The 14,815-nt window shown below is 37.6% G+C and overlaps 2 protein-coding genes across 2 annotated transcripts; one reads left to right on the forward strand and one right to left on the reverse strand.

Moving 5' to 3' along the window:
- Positions 1-4,330: 4,330 nt before the first annotated feature.
- On the forward strand, positions 4,331-8,943 carry LOC121884530 (pentraxin fusion protein-like). Its single transcript, XM_042393394.1, has 4 exons — positions 4,331-4,336; positions 4,492-4,558; positions 7,082-7,289; positions 8,390-8,943. Exons 2-4 carry the CDS (start codon positions 4,507-4,509, stop codon positions 8,805-8,807), a joined length of 678 nt encoding a protein of 225 aa, XP_042249328.1. The 5' UTR covers positions 4,331-4,336; positions 4,492-4,506; the 3' UTR covers positions 8,808-8,943.
- Positions 8,944-12,116: 3,173 nt separating this feature from the next.
- LOC121884488 (gastrula zinc finger protein XlCGF57.1-like) lies at positions 12,117-14,578 on the reverse strand. Its single transcript, XM_042393332.1, has 3 exons — positions 14,480-14,578; positions 13,834-13,893; positions 12,117-13,323 (listed from the first exon to the last, which is right to left on the reverse strand). The coding sequence occupies exons 1-3, from the start codon at positions 14,576-14,578 to the stop codon at positions 12,181-12,183; spliced, it is 1,302 nt and encodes a 433-aa protein (XP_042249266.1). The 3' UTR covers positions 12,117-12,180.
- Between the last annotated feature and the right edge of the window lie 237 nt (positions 14,579-14,815).

Below are 14,815 nucleotides of genomic sequence, written 5' to 3' on the forward strand. Positions count from 1 at the left end.
TATTTCCATGTGATGCTACTTTATACTTCCACTCCACTACATTTCAGAGGGATATATTGTACTTTCTACTCCACTACATTTCTTTGACAGCTTTAGTTACTTTGAGATAAAGATTTGACACAATGGATAATATAACAAGCTTTTAAAATACAACACATTGTTGAAGATGAAACCAGTGGTTTCCAACCTTTTTGGCTTTTGACATCTTACAAAAAGCAGTGTGTAGTCGGGGTCACATTTCACATGTCTATGAGTTGTTAACAGCTCCACCAAATAGTGATTTTTCCCTCTAAACTTCTCACAAGCTTTCATTTCAATAAATGTTCAAATGATCCAATATTTCAGCAAGAATCAAAGATTAGAGAAAAAGTCCAAAAACTGAAAACAGATTTGTATATCAGAACTTTGTTGTTTTTTTTTTTTCTTTTCTCCCCCATTAATGTAAGGAATGTATTCAATTAATCTATAATAACGATTCTGGCACACGATCGCTGCCTACAGTCTACTATATGCCAGAATATTCCACAGTACTTCTCTGTGGGATTGATCACAGCTCCTTTACACAGAGCAGAAGTTGCAGCTTTTAGTAAAGATGCACATTATGCACATTTATGCATATTACCATACCATTGTCTTTGCACTACACTCACTCCATCTACTAACTCAAGTAAGTTTTTTTGCACTATGAGTTGCAAATTACATTGATTTTGCAAATATTGTAAAGAAAAAAAAACAAAAAAACTGTGTGTGTTTGTGTGTATGGTTATAGTTTTTCATTTATTTAACTACTTCTTTTAGTGCTAATGTTAACATACTTTGTTTGAATTTTAATGTTATAATTTTATATTTAATATTATTTGCTCATACATTTTCTGTGTGTGTAGTGAGGAGTATGCTACAGCTGCATTTCATTGTGCCATCCTGTATTGTATAATGACAATAAAATTGAACCTTGAAATGGTTTTTAGTTTGGGAATCAAACCTTCAACCCTGCCAGTGGTGGTGTCTTGCTCCTCAGTGAGTTTTGTACTTGAGTGTGTGTGTGTAACTGTGGTGTATTTGCTGATGTAGCTTTGACAGCAGGAGTAAAGCAAAAATATCATTACTCAAGTTATTGGAGTGTTATTGACATATTTTCATGACAAGTTTTAGAAATCACGTGTCATGTTTTAACAGCTAAGAGAACCAGACAGTTCAAGTGCACTCTCTACACAGTGTGAGTGTGCTGATGTTTCTTCAAAGTGTCCCATCAAGTGAAACTTCCTGCACTGCTCACAGGTATGACATCTGGCCCCCTTTGTTGACAATTTTGCTGCCTTCTTAAATAAGCCGCAGCTTGTAAATCAGATGGCTTCCATCCTTCCCAGGAAGGCTCACACCTTTTATCAACAAACATTGAACTGACTTTGCATTCCTGTAAAGCCTATCTTATATGCTGACCTGGCTGGCATGGTTGGCATGGTTGGCATGGTCAAAGTGGTGTAAATATTGGCAATCTGAAGCTAATTCTCTTGTACTTGTTTTATTACCATGGGCCTGGCTTTAGAAATGACACTACTAATCAAGTTTTAGTTGATACTCTTCTTGACTTCCTAAACTGCAGAGGTCTTGGATTAATCCACAGGAATTTGGGAAGCTTGGTACCAAAACTGGACTCCATTAGAATCTGGGTCCAACAAACAATTCCAACAGTTTGATCTGTTCCTCTCTGTGCTGTGTTATATTTTATATTTTAAATTACACTCTGTGTGTGTGTGTGTTTGTGAACCACTTTGTAACTGTGTGTTTTAAAAAGCGCTACATAAATAAAGTTTTACTTACTTACTTATCTTGAATGTCTCTTATATGAATACAGAGCTGGGAAAGATTGCATCCACCTACTATGCTCCTCATAGGGGGAATAAGCTTCGGGACACCCTTAAGTTAGAACATTTTTTAAACCTAGAACATTTTAAGATTCTGTTGAATGATGTTTTATACAATGAATACTCCTGTTTTTCTTAATGTGTTTAATGTAGCTTTGACAGCAGAAGTGAAGCAAAAATATTGTAACTCAAGTTATTGGAGTGTTATTGACATATATTCATGACAGGTTTTAGAAATCACATGTCATCTTTTAACAGCTAAGAGAACTAGACACTTCCTGCACTGCTCACAGGTATGACATCTGGCCCCCTTTGTTGACAATTTTGCTGCCTTCTTAAATAAGCTTTGTTGCTTGTAAACCAGATGGCCTCCATCCTTCCCAGGAAGGCTCACACCTTTTATCAACAAATGTTGAACTGACTTTGTATTCCTAAGCATATCTTATCTGCTGACCTGGCTGGCATGGTCAAAATGGTATAAATATTGGAAATCTAAAGCTAATTCCCTTGTATTTGTTTTATGACCAAGGGCCTGGCTTGAGAAATGACACTACTAATCAAGTTTTAGTTGATACTCTTCTTGACTTCCTTAACTGCAGAAGTCTTGGATTAATCCACATGAATGTGAGAAGGTTGGTACCAAAACTGGATCCCATTAGAATTTGGGTCCAACAAACCAATCCAGATATTTTACTTCCAACAGAAACCTGTTGTCTGATAAAATTAAGAATGATGTCATTGCACTTGACGGTTACAATACATATAGGGTGGACTGAACTACAGGGCGGGAAGGAGTTGTTATTTTTATGAGAAACTCTTTTGCTGCGTCTGTGTTGCACTCTGTGTCTCTGCCAAAAGAATTTGAATTCCTAGCTTTAAATTCCTAGCTTTTAATAATATGGTGCTAATCGGGGCCTATTGCCCCCCGTCTGTTCATCAAAGTACCTTAGATAAATTAGTAAATCTATTACCTGAGTATGAGGCTTCTGAAGTTTTGCCCATCTATGACCTTAACCTTGATTGTTTACATTCTTCTTCTGAGGGGCTAAAAAAATCATTGTATTGAATTAAATTTATAATCCTAACAAACAAACCACATAAATTCACAGCCAGTGGTGTGTTTGCACTAGACTTAAGTGATCATTGTCCAGTTTTCTGCATTAGAGATTCCAGACGAAAAATATTCCATCACATATCATTATAAAGAAAGACCTTAAACATTTTGCTGAGCAGGCTTTCCCTCATGATAAAGCCATTTCACAGATGCTTTTAACTCCTTGGCAAATAAACATGCTCCCTTTAAGAAATACAGGGTAAGAAATAGATTGAATCCTTGGTTCACACCTGAAATCTCAGAGATGTTAAGATTAAGGGATGTAGCATGGGCAAAAGCACAAGGCTCAAGAGTCCTCTACAGATTTGCAGATCTTGTAGTAGTTGTAGTGGTAATCCAGGAACATTTTGGAAAACAATTTTGGATTTTGGAAATCTGTGATATTTTTAATATTCATTTTATTTCTTCTGGGCACCCGTTTGAAAATCAAAATCTATCTACACTTACCTCAGTTGAAGATGAGCACTGCATTTTAAACCCCCATCAGTCTGAACATAGCACATTGACAGCAGCATGCAAGGTGGTCAATAATGTAATCTGTTCTCTGGATAAGAAGGAGTGTTGTATTGCCCTGTTCATTGATTTGTCTAAAGCATTTACTGTTGACAAAGTTTTGTCTAAATTACAGGCAGATTTTTTGGCAATTCAAAAGGCCCTGAATAAACTTAAACTTTGACTAATGATATGTTGTTCACCAGATCCCAAATGAAAAATCCACTTTGTTTATTAGTACAATATCTCAAAGTAAACTAACATTGTTTGGCACCTGTTTGACACAAATGCATGTAACTGGTTTAGCAGTTATCTTACTGGCAGAACTCAAGCAATAGTTCAGTGTTCATTCTGAATATTGGAAATATTTCAAGGTTTTATTTATTATAAGAAGAAGAAAAGAAAATGTATCAGGCTTTTGATACATAGACATTATTTTTTAGCAGGATCAATTCAGTTTTGGTTTTGGTCTTCTCATTGGATTTGTTGACAACAGGAAAAATATAGAAAATCACCAGATTTGCCCTTTAAAAGGCTACAAATTAAGCAGTGGGCTCCGGCCTTTTGTGCCCTCTTATGTTTCCTATCAACAAGAATCGCAACCATCTGCCTGTGAACAGAAGGGTTATAGAGAAGCCCTGTTCATATTTGCTTTTAATCCAGTTTGTCTGCCCTCTTAACACTGATAAGATCAAATCTTGTCTAAATAGTGACATGCATTTTATATCAAGCAATTACATAAAACAAACAAGGAATAGTAAAGAGACCCTGTTGTCAGTATTTTGTGAAGGGGAGGAGTTTGGGAAGTCGGGCTATAAAAACCCTCCGTTCAGATTTTCTGTAGCAGGGTCCTCACAGCGGCACAGTATGTATACAGCTTCATTCTACTTTTATATCTTTATGTATTCTTTCCTACATATCAAAACTACTGACAGTGGTCAAATGCAGCATTTAACCCAGAATTACAAGACGCATGAACATATGTGCAATGACTTAAGTAAATTCTCTCATTTTCTGCAGGTTTACTTGGACAAAATGAAATTTTCAGGCGTTCTTTTTCTCGTTGCCATCTCCACGATGTTGGCAGGTATTTGTCTACTTTTCTTTTGTGTCTTAATGTGCATATCTGTACATACATGAAAAGTATAAATGTAATGGTTTGTTTACGAATTTAAAAGTCAATGAACTGAATGACTGAAACTAAACGATAATTTGATTTACAGAAAATTTTTAAATTTAACTATTTTAATAGCTGATGAACCGTTTAAGTCATTTTTCAAGCAAAAATGATCTGGTTGCAGCTTCTGAAATGTTAATAGTAACTAGTTTCCTTTGTCTCTTATGATGGTGAACTAAGTAGCATTGGATTTTGGACTTTTAGTTGGATGGAACAGGACATCACTACGCACTCTGAGAACTTATAATAGACTTTTTTTCTATTTTCTGTCATCCTATAGACAAAACAATAAGTTAATTTCCAAAACAAATTAAACATAAAAAATGAATTTTAGTTGCCTAAAACTGAATTTAGGTGCATTTAAATGCCACTACGTCCCTGAAAATGACTTTGTAATTTGTTAGTTAAATTGAAGTGTAAAATGCATAACAAGTCTTCATGCTCCTTGTAATTATACAATATGGCATGAACATATGAAACACACTGAGATAAAATAATATGTAGACAGAGGAAGGAGGAAATAAAAGCAGGTAAATCTGTGGATACATAACATGTATGTCTGCAGGGAGCAATTATGGTAATAACGCAACTGATTATTGTGTTTTTAAAAATATTTATGGAGTAATGTCCTGGCAATATAGAACAAAGTGAAGAAGGGAGAATGTGATAACATAGTTGATATTACAAATGAATACCATTAAGCACTGTTTAATTATGAAAATTTTATGATTTAGATTGCAAAAGTACTCATTTACAGTTAAATGATGTTCCTGGAACCAGTTTAATAAGGAAGTAAAATCAGAGGAGAGTTTAGTGTTTGTCACATCAGTGTTTGGATTGGAAAACTAAATATAATCAATTGGTTTTCACAGAAGCCTTTACTACTTTTGAATTACAACTGACTTAAGTTGGTCGGCTGTAGCCATTTTATTGTATTTTAATTTATCGACCTCCTGGTCCAGCAGGTCAGTTTTTATCTGAGTTTACTGACTTTCTGACTTGTATTATTAAGCTGGACAAAGTGTTATTAGTTGGTGATGTAACGTGCACATCAATGATTCCACTAATTGTGTAGCCACTGAATTCCTTAATATTACTGAATCTTTTAATTTCAAGCAACATATTTCCGGTGCCACTCACATGGGTGGGGACCTCGCACTCTGGCCCGTCGGGATCAGATCATTTCTCTTTTTAAAAATGAGGGATATAAGTAAGTAACTGCAGCTGGACACAGAAAAATACTCATATATTTGAATGGAGAGTGTGAGCGAACCCACACCTTTTTGAACATTTACTGCTTCCACATAGTTTTAGATACAGACTACATTTGAACTTTCAATGAGTCATGAGACTTTTACCTACAAATCTTGAATTTACATGTTTTTTCTATCTTTTATTGTTTTTGAGATATTAGAGTGTGAGTTTTAAAGTCTTTTCTTGCTCCTCCTGTGATTTTATAATGAGTGTGTATTGCGGAATGTTTCACAGCACTGAGGGAGTGACATCACCAGGAGCAGCTGGAGAGGAGGATTTTAGAGTACACTTCTTGTGAAATATCCTCATAAATCCCATGACTTTGGCCAAATCTTACATTAAAAATCATTTTATAGTTGGAAATTTCATGGGGAATCCATTGATACAGGTTTGAAAGTGGTCAGACTTATAGTTTAGATGTCAGAAGCCTCTGTTTGACACAAAGTTCATGCCCATAGATTGCTTCCCCATTGTTTTACATTGTAAGGTGTGATGTGGCACTGCAACTTTCAGGGCTTGTAAAATCCAAACCGTTCGAGTTATTACAAAGTTTTAACAACTATTTTCAGCACAGTGTCATAAGTCACCTGTTAAAGTTAGAAGCCAATACGATTAACGCCCTAGGAGGAGATAGCGTTTGTTCGGGGGCCAAAATTGGGGCAAAGTCTTATTTTGAAAGGCTAATTGCGGACTTCCTGTTGGATTTAGGTCAGGGGTGTCAGCATATGGTTTGTAGGTCTTGATTAGACGAATAATTGAGTTTTGGTTTGATCTCTCTACGACATTCCTACGGGCCGTGGCGGCCATTTTAATTGCATAGGTGGTGCTAGAGAGTGCATTTTGGAACTTAAGGGGTTATATTTTACATTTTATCAAATGTTTCACCAGACCTGCTGTGTGTGCCAAATTTGGTGAGTTTTTGAGCATATCTAGGAGGTCAAATTTAGGGTTTAAGAGGTGTAATAATAAAGAAAGAAAGAAAGAAACAAACAAACAAACACACGAAAAACAATAGCGTCCTCGCCCTAAGCTGCCTTTTGGACTCGGTCCCTAATAAATTTCTGTCTCTCATATATATAAGCGTTTTCCGATTAGATTTTTTTCATTGTTGTTGAAAGCTCTTTGGAACTCTGTTCTTTGTACATTTTCCTAATAAAATCTCTGTTTCTTGTCTTTCAGTGAGTGATGGCATTAAGACCGTGGTATTCCCCACAGAGACAAATACCGATTATGTTGAGTTGAGCCCTCTGAAATCTCTGAACTTGGCGGCATTCACTCTGTGCATGCGTGTCGCCACAGAGCTCAGTGGGCACCGTGAGGTCATTCTCTTTGCATATCGGACTCCAGACGCTGATGAACTGAATGTGTGGCGTGAACTGGACGGCAGGTAGACACTTTGTGCTCCACACTTAAGATTAAAGCTCTGACTGAATTCCAAATATTTGACACATTGACACAACACTTTAAAGGCCAACAAAACAGAATATTTTGGCTTTAAGATACTAAAGATCCAAGATGAGAGATATTTTGTCATTACATTCTCCTAAATTTCACCACTTTTACTAAACTGATGAAATCTGTAAGAAATATGTGTTAAATCCCTCCAGGATTTCAGCATTTTTGTGATTATAGCAGCCAAAAATGCTCAATTTTGCAGTGTTTTTTCTCAAAAATTCTGATACAGTTTGCACTGTTTTATGTGTTTTTGTGTTAAAATTGCAGAAATTTGGAAAAATTGCAAGCAAAGGAAAGTAACTTGATTTTATTTTTTTACCAATGAGGAGTCATATGTAATCACTTCCTTAGATGAGAAGCATACTGCATATCACAGAAACAACTTTATTTCAATGCTAATTTTTAGATTTATTTTCTGAACATGAGATCCTGAATAAAATACTATACCTGACTTTCATTTATAAGCCTTTATTAAATTAACTTTCACCTCAACATTAGCAACAAATAAGATCAGTCAATAATGCCATTGAAATAAATCCATTAACATAAAAATATAGTTTAATTTAAAGGGCCCATTTCTATGTTTTAGGTAGATTAGGTCCATCTTTCCTGTCTGAACAACCTGTCAACTTTTGTTCTTCTGACCAATTGAATGCAAAACTCTTTGGGAACATTTGGGAATTGTTTTGCTTGGTCTATGGCATCAGTTTTGTTGGCAGGTGAGATTTGTCCATCTTTCACCTGAACATGCAAGTAAGTTACCACCACACCAAATGCGACAAATCCTCCAAATCACAAGCGGTCTGTTCATTTGGAAATTTCATGCGGAAAAGTTCTAGTAATTTAGCAAAATTGCAAGCTCTCGCAAATGTTGCAGAGATTTCTTGAATTTGTGTTAATTATTGTGATCACAAAATCACAATTTCCTTTAGGGACTGACTCACATGTACCAAGCTCTTTTTTTTGATGACATATTTTAATTTTGTAATGTTAGACCGCTGACAAATGAAATGTATATGTGTGTGTGTTTAGATTGTCCCTGTACCTGAGAACATCGGCAGGTTCAGAAGCTGTTCACTTCCAAGTCCCTCAGCTTGGTGCGCTTGAGACCCACCTTTGCATCACCTGGGATTCCAGTTCAGGTGCTGCTGCCCTCTTCCTGGATGGGAGGAAAAGCCTGACTAAAATCTACAAGAAGGGTCACAGAGTGCAGTCTGGAGGCAGGGTTATCCTCGGACAAGATCTGGACAGTTATGAGGGTTCTTTTGATGCCAAACAGAGTTTTGTCGGGGAGATCAGTGATGTTAATATGTGGGACTCTGTCCTCCCAGACAGCACCATCCAAGACATGTCCTCTGGGAAGAGAGTACCAAGAGGAAACGTTTTTGACTGGGAAGCTACACCGCTTAAAATTCATGGGGGGGCAAAGGTCCTTAATCGTGAACTGTAGCTATAATGGTCACATATGACATGCTGGAATAATATAGGCAGCGTCATAATGTAAAGTAAGGCCATATCAAGCTCTGGAAGTCAATGTAGACACATTAAACCTGTATGAAATATAATCAGAAGATGATTTGTCGATCAAAATGAAAGTCTGTGCACTCATGTCGGTGTCATTAATGATCATTTCTTACCACAAATATGGGGTCTCACTGTAATTCTTTTTCAATCAAATAAAAACTTATGCATGCAATGGCTGTTATGGTGGAATATATTTCATGATAATGTCAAACTAAGACTGCATCAGTACTCACCTAACATATACAAAACCAGAGTAGTTATTCCATGTTTGCATGTATTGCATATACCAAATCATTTTTGACTCAGATTTTTCTAATTGATGATATGACATTAAAGGACAGGTTCACAATCTTTCAAGGCTGTCTTAAAACAACAGTCAAATGCCCAAATGAACATTGAAAGAGGTTTTTCTTGAAAGTTGCTCCGTTTGCTCATCTGAGTCACTGGGGAAGAAGTCCTTCTGTGACTCCTGATGGAATAAAAGAAAAACAAACAAAAAAAAGACATCAGCACTTAGCTCCAGGCATGTGATGTTTGGTGTTTTTTTCACCAGACAAAGGCAAAGCATGTAAATATTGACTGAAGGGTCTGGACAAGATATATGTAAAACATAATTTGAATTGAGCTTCTTAGAGTTGATGTAGAGGTGGTCGTTGTTACAGTTCAAGTCTGCCACAAACAGTTAAAAAGGAAAACTACTGTACTTTTCAAACTTATAATAGAGCTTGCAACAAGACAATCAGATGTTACATCCAGATTTATCAATTTTGAGGTATTTCAGTGATACAGAGGTCAGGATGGTTCTATTCTGAGCTTTATACTAACAGTAGTATTTCCAATCAGTTCTTTGAGACACAGGAAGCTAGTGTGAATAGCTAAGAACAGGACCAGTTGGTTAAACACACAATATGTTATTTCTGCCGCTAGGGGTCCCTCAATCAAAATGACCCAGTGATTAAAACAGGAAAAAATATTGAATAAAGCAGTTTCACGTAAAAAATCTGTGTTTCTCTGATGCTGTTCAGCAGACAGAGGACGTCCAGGAAAGGCTGCTACCCAAGGTGCTGCTAACATTTGCTCAGCTTGTTTCTCTGATAAAGATCTAGATGTCTGATGAATAAAATCCTTCATCTGGTTAAACGACATAGTTAAAAATGGCCAAGATCTAAAAAGTTTATCATAAAAATGTGGCTTAAAACTGAATAAAAGTCAATTTATGACATAACCACAATTTCTGTTGCCTGCTCTTCTGGGTAATCTTCAGTGGTGGAAGAAGTATTCAGAGCCTTTACTTCAGTAAAAGTAGAAAAACTGCAGCCTAGAACTACTCCATTACAAGTAAAAGTCCTGAATTCAAAATGTTATTTAAGTAAAAGTACAGAAGTATTATCAGCAAAATGTACTGCAAGTATCAAAAGTAAAAGTACTCATTATGCCGACTGGCCTCTTTTAGAGTGTTAAATTATTACAGTATATTATATTGTTTGTTTTTAATCACTAACAAATAGATGTAAGAGCATTTTAATGTTGTAGTTCATCAATGTGGAGCCAAGGGTGAATGGCTGGGCAATGGCTGGTTTGGGGGTGATGGACAGAGGAGGAGCTGCCGGGGGTAAGCGGGGCTTTGCTTTTCTGCAGCCGAGGTGCGAGGCAGAGGAGCAGGGAGAGTGCATGCCGTGGAGGGATGGGAAGGGTTGTAATTGAGTGATGAGTGAGCTGCTAAGACTCGGCAGTATAGCTCAGGATCCAATGATCTCCAGTACGTGCCCTGGTTGAACTGTTGCAGGCGTCTGGCAGCTAGAGAGGTGAAAAGCACAATGTATGAATAAAAGCCATTGCTGTCGAACTGCAAGGCCAGTTCAAGGATCAACGACAGGTAGTCGTCGAGCTCGGACCTTTGGTCAGGGAAAGCAGATCAGATGACGTCTCAATACAATGAGAATGAGAAAGTGAATTTAGCCACCGTATCGTCTTTGGAGCGAGCCAGAAGTGGTTGTTTAAGTTCCAAGGGACCGAATGGGGACATGAGGATTGGTTGAAGATGGGTGAATAAGTTAGGCGTGGTCGACGTAATTATCGGTGAGAATCTGCTGCCTGAGCGTAGGTGGTACAGGGGAGGGTCGGGCAGATGCAAGAGGGCACACTGGAGGTAAAGCGGTGGCCAGGATGGCACCACTGAAGGCTTCTGTTGTTGGTACCAGGATGGAAGCATCATAGGTGGCTGAAAAAGAAGGGATGGCAAAGATAGGTGCAAGAGAGGAGGAAGAGATGCTGGGATAGAGGGATGTATGTGCACGAGTAGTAAGTGAAGCTAGAGAAAAAATAGATGGAAGAGGTGGCTATGGGGCAGAGAGAGCCTGTGCTGAGGTGGAAGCTGATAGCTGAAAGTTCCAGTGTTGTGTGACGAGGTGAAGTTCTAGTTGATCCGAGCAGAGACACGCTCAAAATCTGCAGTCAGTGGCTGCAGCATTGGCGGCACATTGTTGTAGAAACCTTCAGTATGTTCATGATATATATACATTGACATTCTTTAAGTAATTTGACATTTGAAGAAAATCTGGAAAATGTCAATCAATCTATAATGGGGAATGTATTCAATTAATCTCTAATAATGATTGTGGCACACCATAGCTGCATACAGTCTACAATATGCCAGAATATTCCACAGTTCTTCTCTGTGGGATTGATCACAGCTCCTTTACAAAGAGCAGAAGTTGCAGCTTTAAGTAGAAATGCACATCATGCACATTTATGCACATGTCTTTACCATACCATTGTCTTTGCACTTCACTCACTCCCACTATTCCCTCATTAAGTTTTTTTGCACCACGACTTGCATATTACATTGATTTTGTAGATGTGTGTATATAGTTATAGTTTTACCTTTTTTTAAATGTTTTCTTTTAGTGCTAAGTTTATACACTTTGTTCGAGTTTATTGCCAATTTTAACATTTTATTCTATTCTAATTTAAAATATTTTAGTATTTGTTCATCCATTTTCTGTGTGTGTAGCAAGGAGTGTAATCCTGTATTGTATAATGACAATAAAATTGAACCCAAAACCTCGAAATGGTCTTTAGTTTGGGAATCAAACCTCCAACCCTGCCAGTGGTGATGCCTTGCTCCTCAGTGAGTTTTGTACTCTGTGTACTGTGTGTTTGTGTAACTCTGGTGTATTTGCTGCTGTAGCTTTGACAGCAGGAGTAAAACAACAATAAAATTTCACACCTCAAGTTGCATGCATGTGAATATTATTGAAACATTTTCATGACAAGTTTTACAAATCACGTGTCATCTTTTAACATACAAGGGATCCAGACAGTTCAAGTGCACTCTCTACACAGTGTGAGTGTGCTGATGTTTCTTTAAAGTGTCCCATCAAATGTAACTTCCTGCACTGCTCACAGCTGGGAGGCTTTTCTCCAGTGTGAGTGCGCTGATGTCTCTTTAAATTTCCAAATAGAGTGAAACTCCTACCACACTGCTCACAGAGGTACAGTTTTTCTCCAGTGTGAGTGCACTGATGTCTCTTTAAATGTCCAGATAGAGTGAAACTCCTACCACACTGGTTACAGAGGTATAGTTTTTCTCCAGTGTGAGTGCGCCAGTGTCTCTTTAAATCTTCAGGTTGAGTGAAACTCCTACCACACTGGTCACATCTGTAAGGCTTTTCTCCAGTGTGAGTGCGTCGATGTCTCTTTAAATTTCCAAGTTGAGTGAAACTCCTACCACACTGGTCACAGGTGTAAGGCTTTTCTCCAGTGTGAGTGCGCCAGTGCCTCTTTAAATCTTCAGGTTGAGTGAAACTCCTACCACACTGGTCACATCTGTAAGGCTTTTCTCCAGTGTGAGTGCGTCGATGTCTCTTTAAATTTCCAAGTTGAGTGAAACTCCTACCACACTGGTCACAGGTGTAAGGCTTTTCTCCAGTGTGAGTGAGCCGATGTCCCTTTAAATGTCCAAGTTGAGTGAAACTCCTACCACACTGGTCACAGGTGTAAGGCTTTTCTCCAGTGTGAGTGAGCCGATGTCCCTTTAAATGTCCAAGTTGAGTGAAACTCCTACCACACTGGTCACATCTGTAAGGCTTTTCTCCAGTGTGAGTGAGCCGATGTCCCTTTAAATGTCCAAGTTGAGTGAAACTCCTACCACACTGGTCACAGGTGTAAGGCTTTTCTCCAGTGTGAGTGCGCCGATGTCTCTTTAAATCTCCAGGATGAGTGAAACTCCTACCACACTGGTCACAGGTGAAAGGTTTTTCTCCAGTGTGGATACGTTGGTGATACTTCAAATATGCTGAGGAAGAGAAGCTCTTCTGACACTGGTCACAGCGATGTGTTTTCTCCACAGTGTCGGCTCGCTGATGTGGATCCATTTGTCCTCCTATGAAACTCTCCTCACCCTCATCATGAGGTCCAGCTAAGCTTTTGCTTGTTTGTTTCTATTATGCAAAAAGAAAGAAAGAGAAAGACACAAGGAGTGTAAGAAAGTATTAAATAGTGGAACTGATACAAGAAAAAGTTTCCTGAGACATGAAAAACATGGACGAGGTGAAGAAGGCATTTCCTTTTTCAAGCCAACAGTTTTCTATTACTAAACACCTGTGAGTGCTGTATGGCTCTTACATCATGGCCACTTACCAAAAGAACAAAGAGACACTGTGTTTAAATCATTCTCTGTATGTTCAAATGTGTTTGTTGTCAGTTTAACTCATGGTGAGATTAGTTTCACCTGTCAGTTAGCTGCTAACAGAGACTGAAGCATCAGAACTGTTGCTATGGTTACAGGCAATTTAGTCTTGAGCCTTCATTTAAAAGAGTGACCAGAACTAAATACATACACATTTTTAGAGACCCTTTCCAAATGAAATCAGTGTTGTATAATGTCACTGATACATGTAGCATGTTTCTTGTCCCACCAACATTTCTCAGGTGTGTTGTCTGGTTCTCACCTCTGCTGATGAGCTCATTTTACTGCTGTTTGTCTTCTCCTCTGCTTCATATTCTTCCATCTATCATCATAAAATAAAGACACAAAAAACAGCCAAGTTGACAAAAATTACAACAATACACTGCTAGAAGTGATTGTCAACCCTAGCTAGACAGTTATAGACTTATAAACAAGAATCCAGTCAGACATGTGCAACACACAGGTGGCACACAGGCATCATACTTCACTTTATGATGAGCATTTTTGAAAATACTTGCTGTTTACAAATGAACTAACTGTAAGCATTATATTTCAGAAATAGCCATTAGTGGAAATGATAAAACCATTGAAGTATGACTATACAGTCAAAATAGTTAATTCCGCAGTGTCTTTCATAACACAGAGTCTTCACTTTTGCAGAGGAAGAAGTGCATCCACTTCACAACAGGACCAGTTACAATTTACAGAACAAACATACAAATCAGTTCATTTAAATAAATACCAAAATGCTTTACAGCATAACATTTATAACCAAACTTACAGTAAACTAACATTGTTTGGTACCTGTGTTTTCTATCTGTGATGTGATTTAAGTTTTCTTATTGATGTTCTAACTTGCAGATCATCAGCTACAAGTATAAAACAGATGAACGCTTGTATGTTCTTACCGTTTCTGTCTTAATGGAGTTTAATAGAATCCTGCAGGTGATCGGCATCTTGACTGAGCTCTGAGTTGCAGGTTTGACAGATGTACTGATTGTTTCCATGGTAACAGCTGTCAAATCCAATCCAAAATAAAAACAGATCTATAAGCCCTATCCAAAAGCTTTTTGAATATAAACAGGCCAAACTATGAGGCATTATATGCACTAAATAGCTATATAACATCACAGTCGCCCTGATCAACTAATAAAAAACTAATGAATGAATCATTCTCATAAATGAGAGCAAAAAAAACAGAATTGTAAAAAAACAAAAAACACTGTTATTTGCAGCTGACAAAC

The sequence above is a fragment of the Thunnus maccoyii genome, chromosome 18, assembly GCF_910596095.1.
Source record: "Thunnus maccoyii chromosome 18, fThuMac1.1, whole genome shotgun sequence".
In the NCBI taxonomy this organism is placed as follows: Eukaryota; Metazoa; Chordata; class Actinopteri; order Scombriformes; family Scombridae; genus Thunnus; species Thunnus maccoyii.

What these genes read in the sequence shown, in the direction of transcription:
- LOC121884488 (XM_042393332.1), bottom strand. Translation starts at nt 14,578, where the DNA reads ATGGAAACAATCAGTACATCTGTCAAACCTGCAACTCAGAGCTCAGTC. An exon ending in ACTCCATTAAGACAGAAACG is followed by an intron (nt 13,894 to 14,479) that starts GTAAGAACATAC and finishes TTATGATGATAG; the next exon opens with ATGGAAGAATATGAAGCAGA. An exon ending in AAATGAGCTCATCAGCAGAG is followed by an intron (nt 13,324 to 13,833) that starts GTGAGAACCAGA and finishes TTTGCATAATAG; the next exon opens with AAACAAACAAGCAAAAGCTT.
- LOC121884530 (XM_042393394.1), top strand. Translation starts at nt 4,507, where the DNA reads ATGAAATTTTCAGGCGTTCTTTTTCTCGTTGCCATCTCCACGATGTTG. An exon ending in CATCTCCACGATGTTGGCAG is followed by an intron (nt 4,559 to 7,081) that starts GTATTTGTCTAC and finishes CTTGTCTTTCAG; the next exon opens with TGAGTGATGGCATTAAGACC. An exon ending in TGGCGTGAACTGGACGGCAG is followed by an intron (nt 7,290 to 8,389) that starts GTAGACACTTTG and finishes GTGTGTGTTTAG; the next exon opens with ATTGTCCCTGTACCTGAGAA.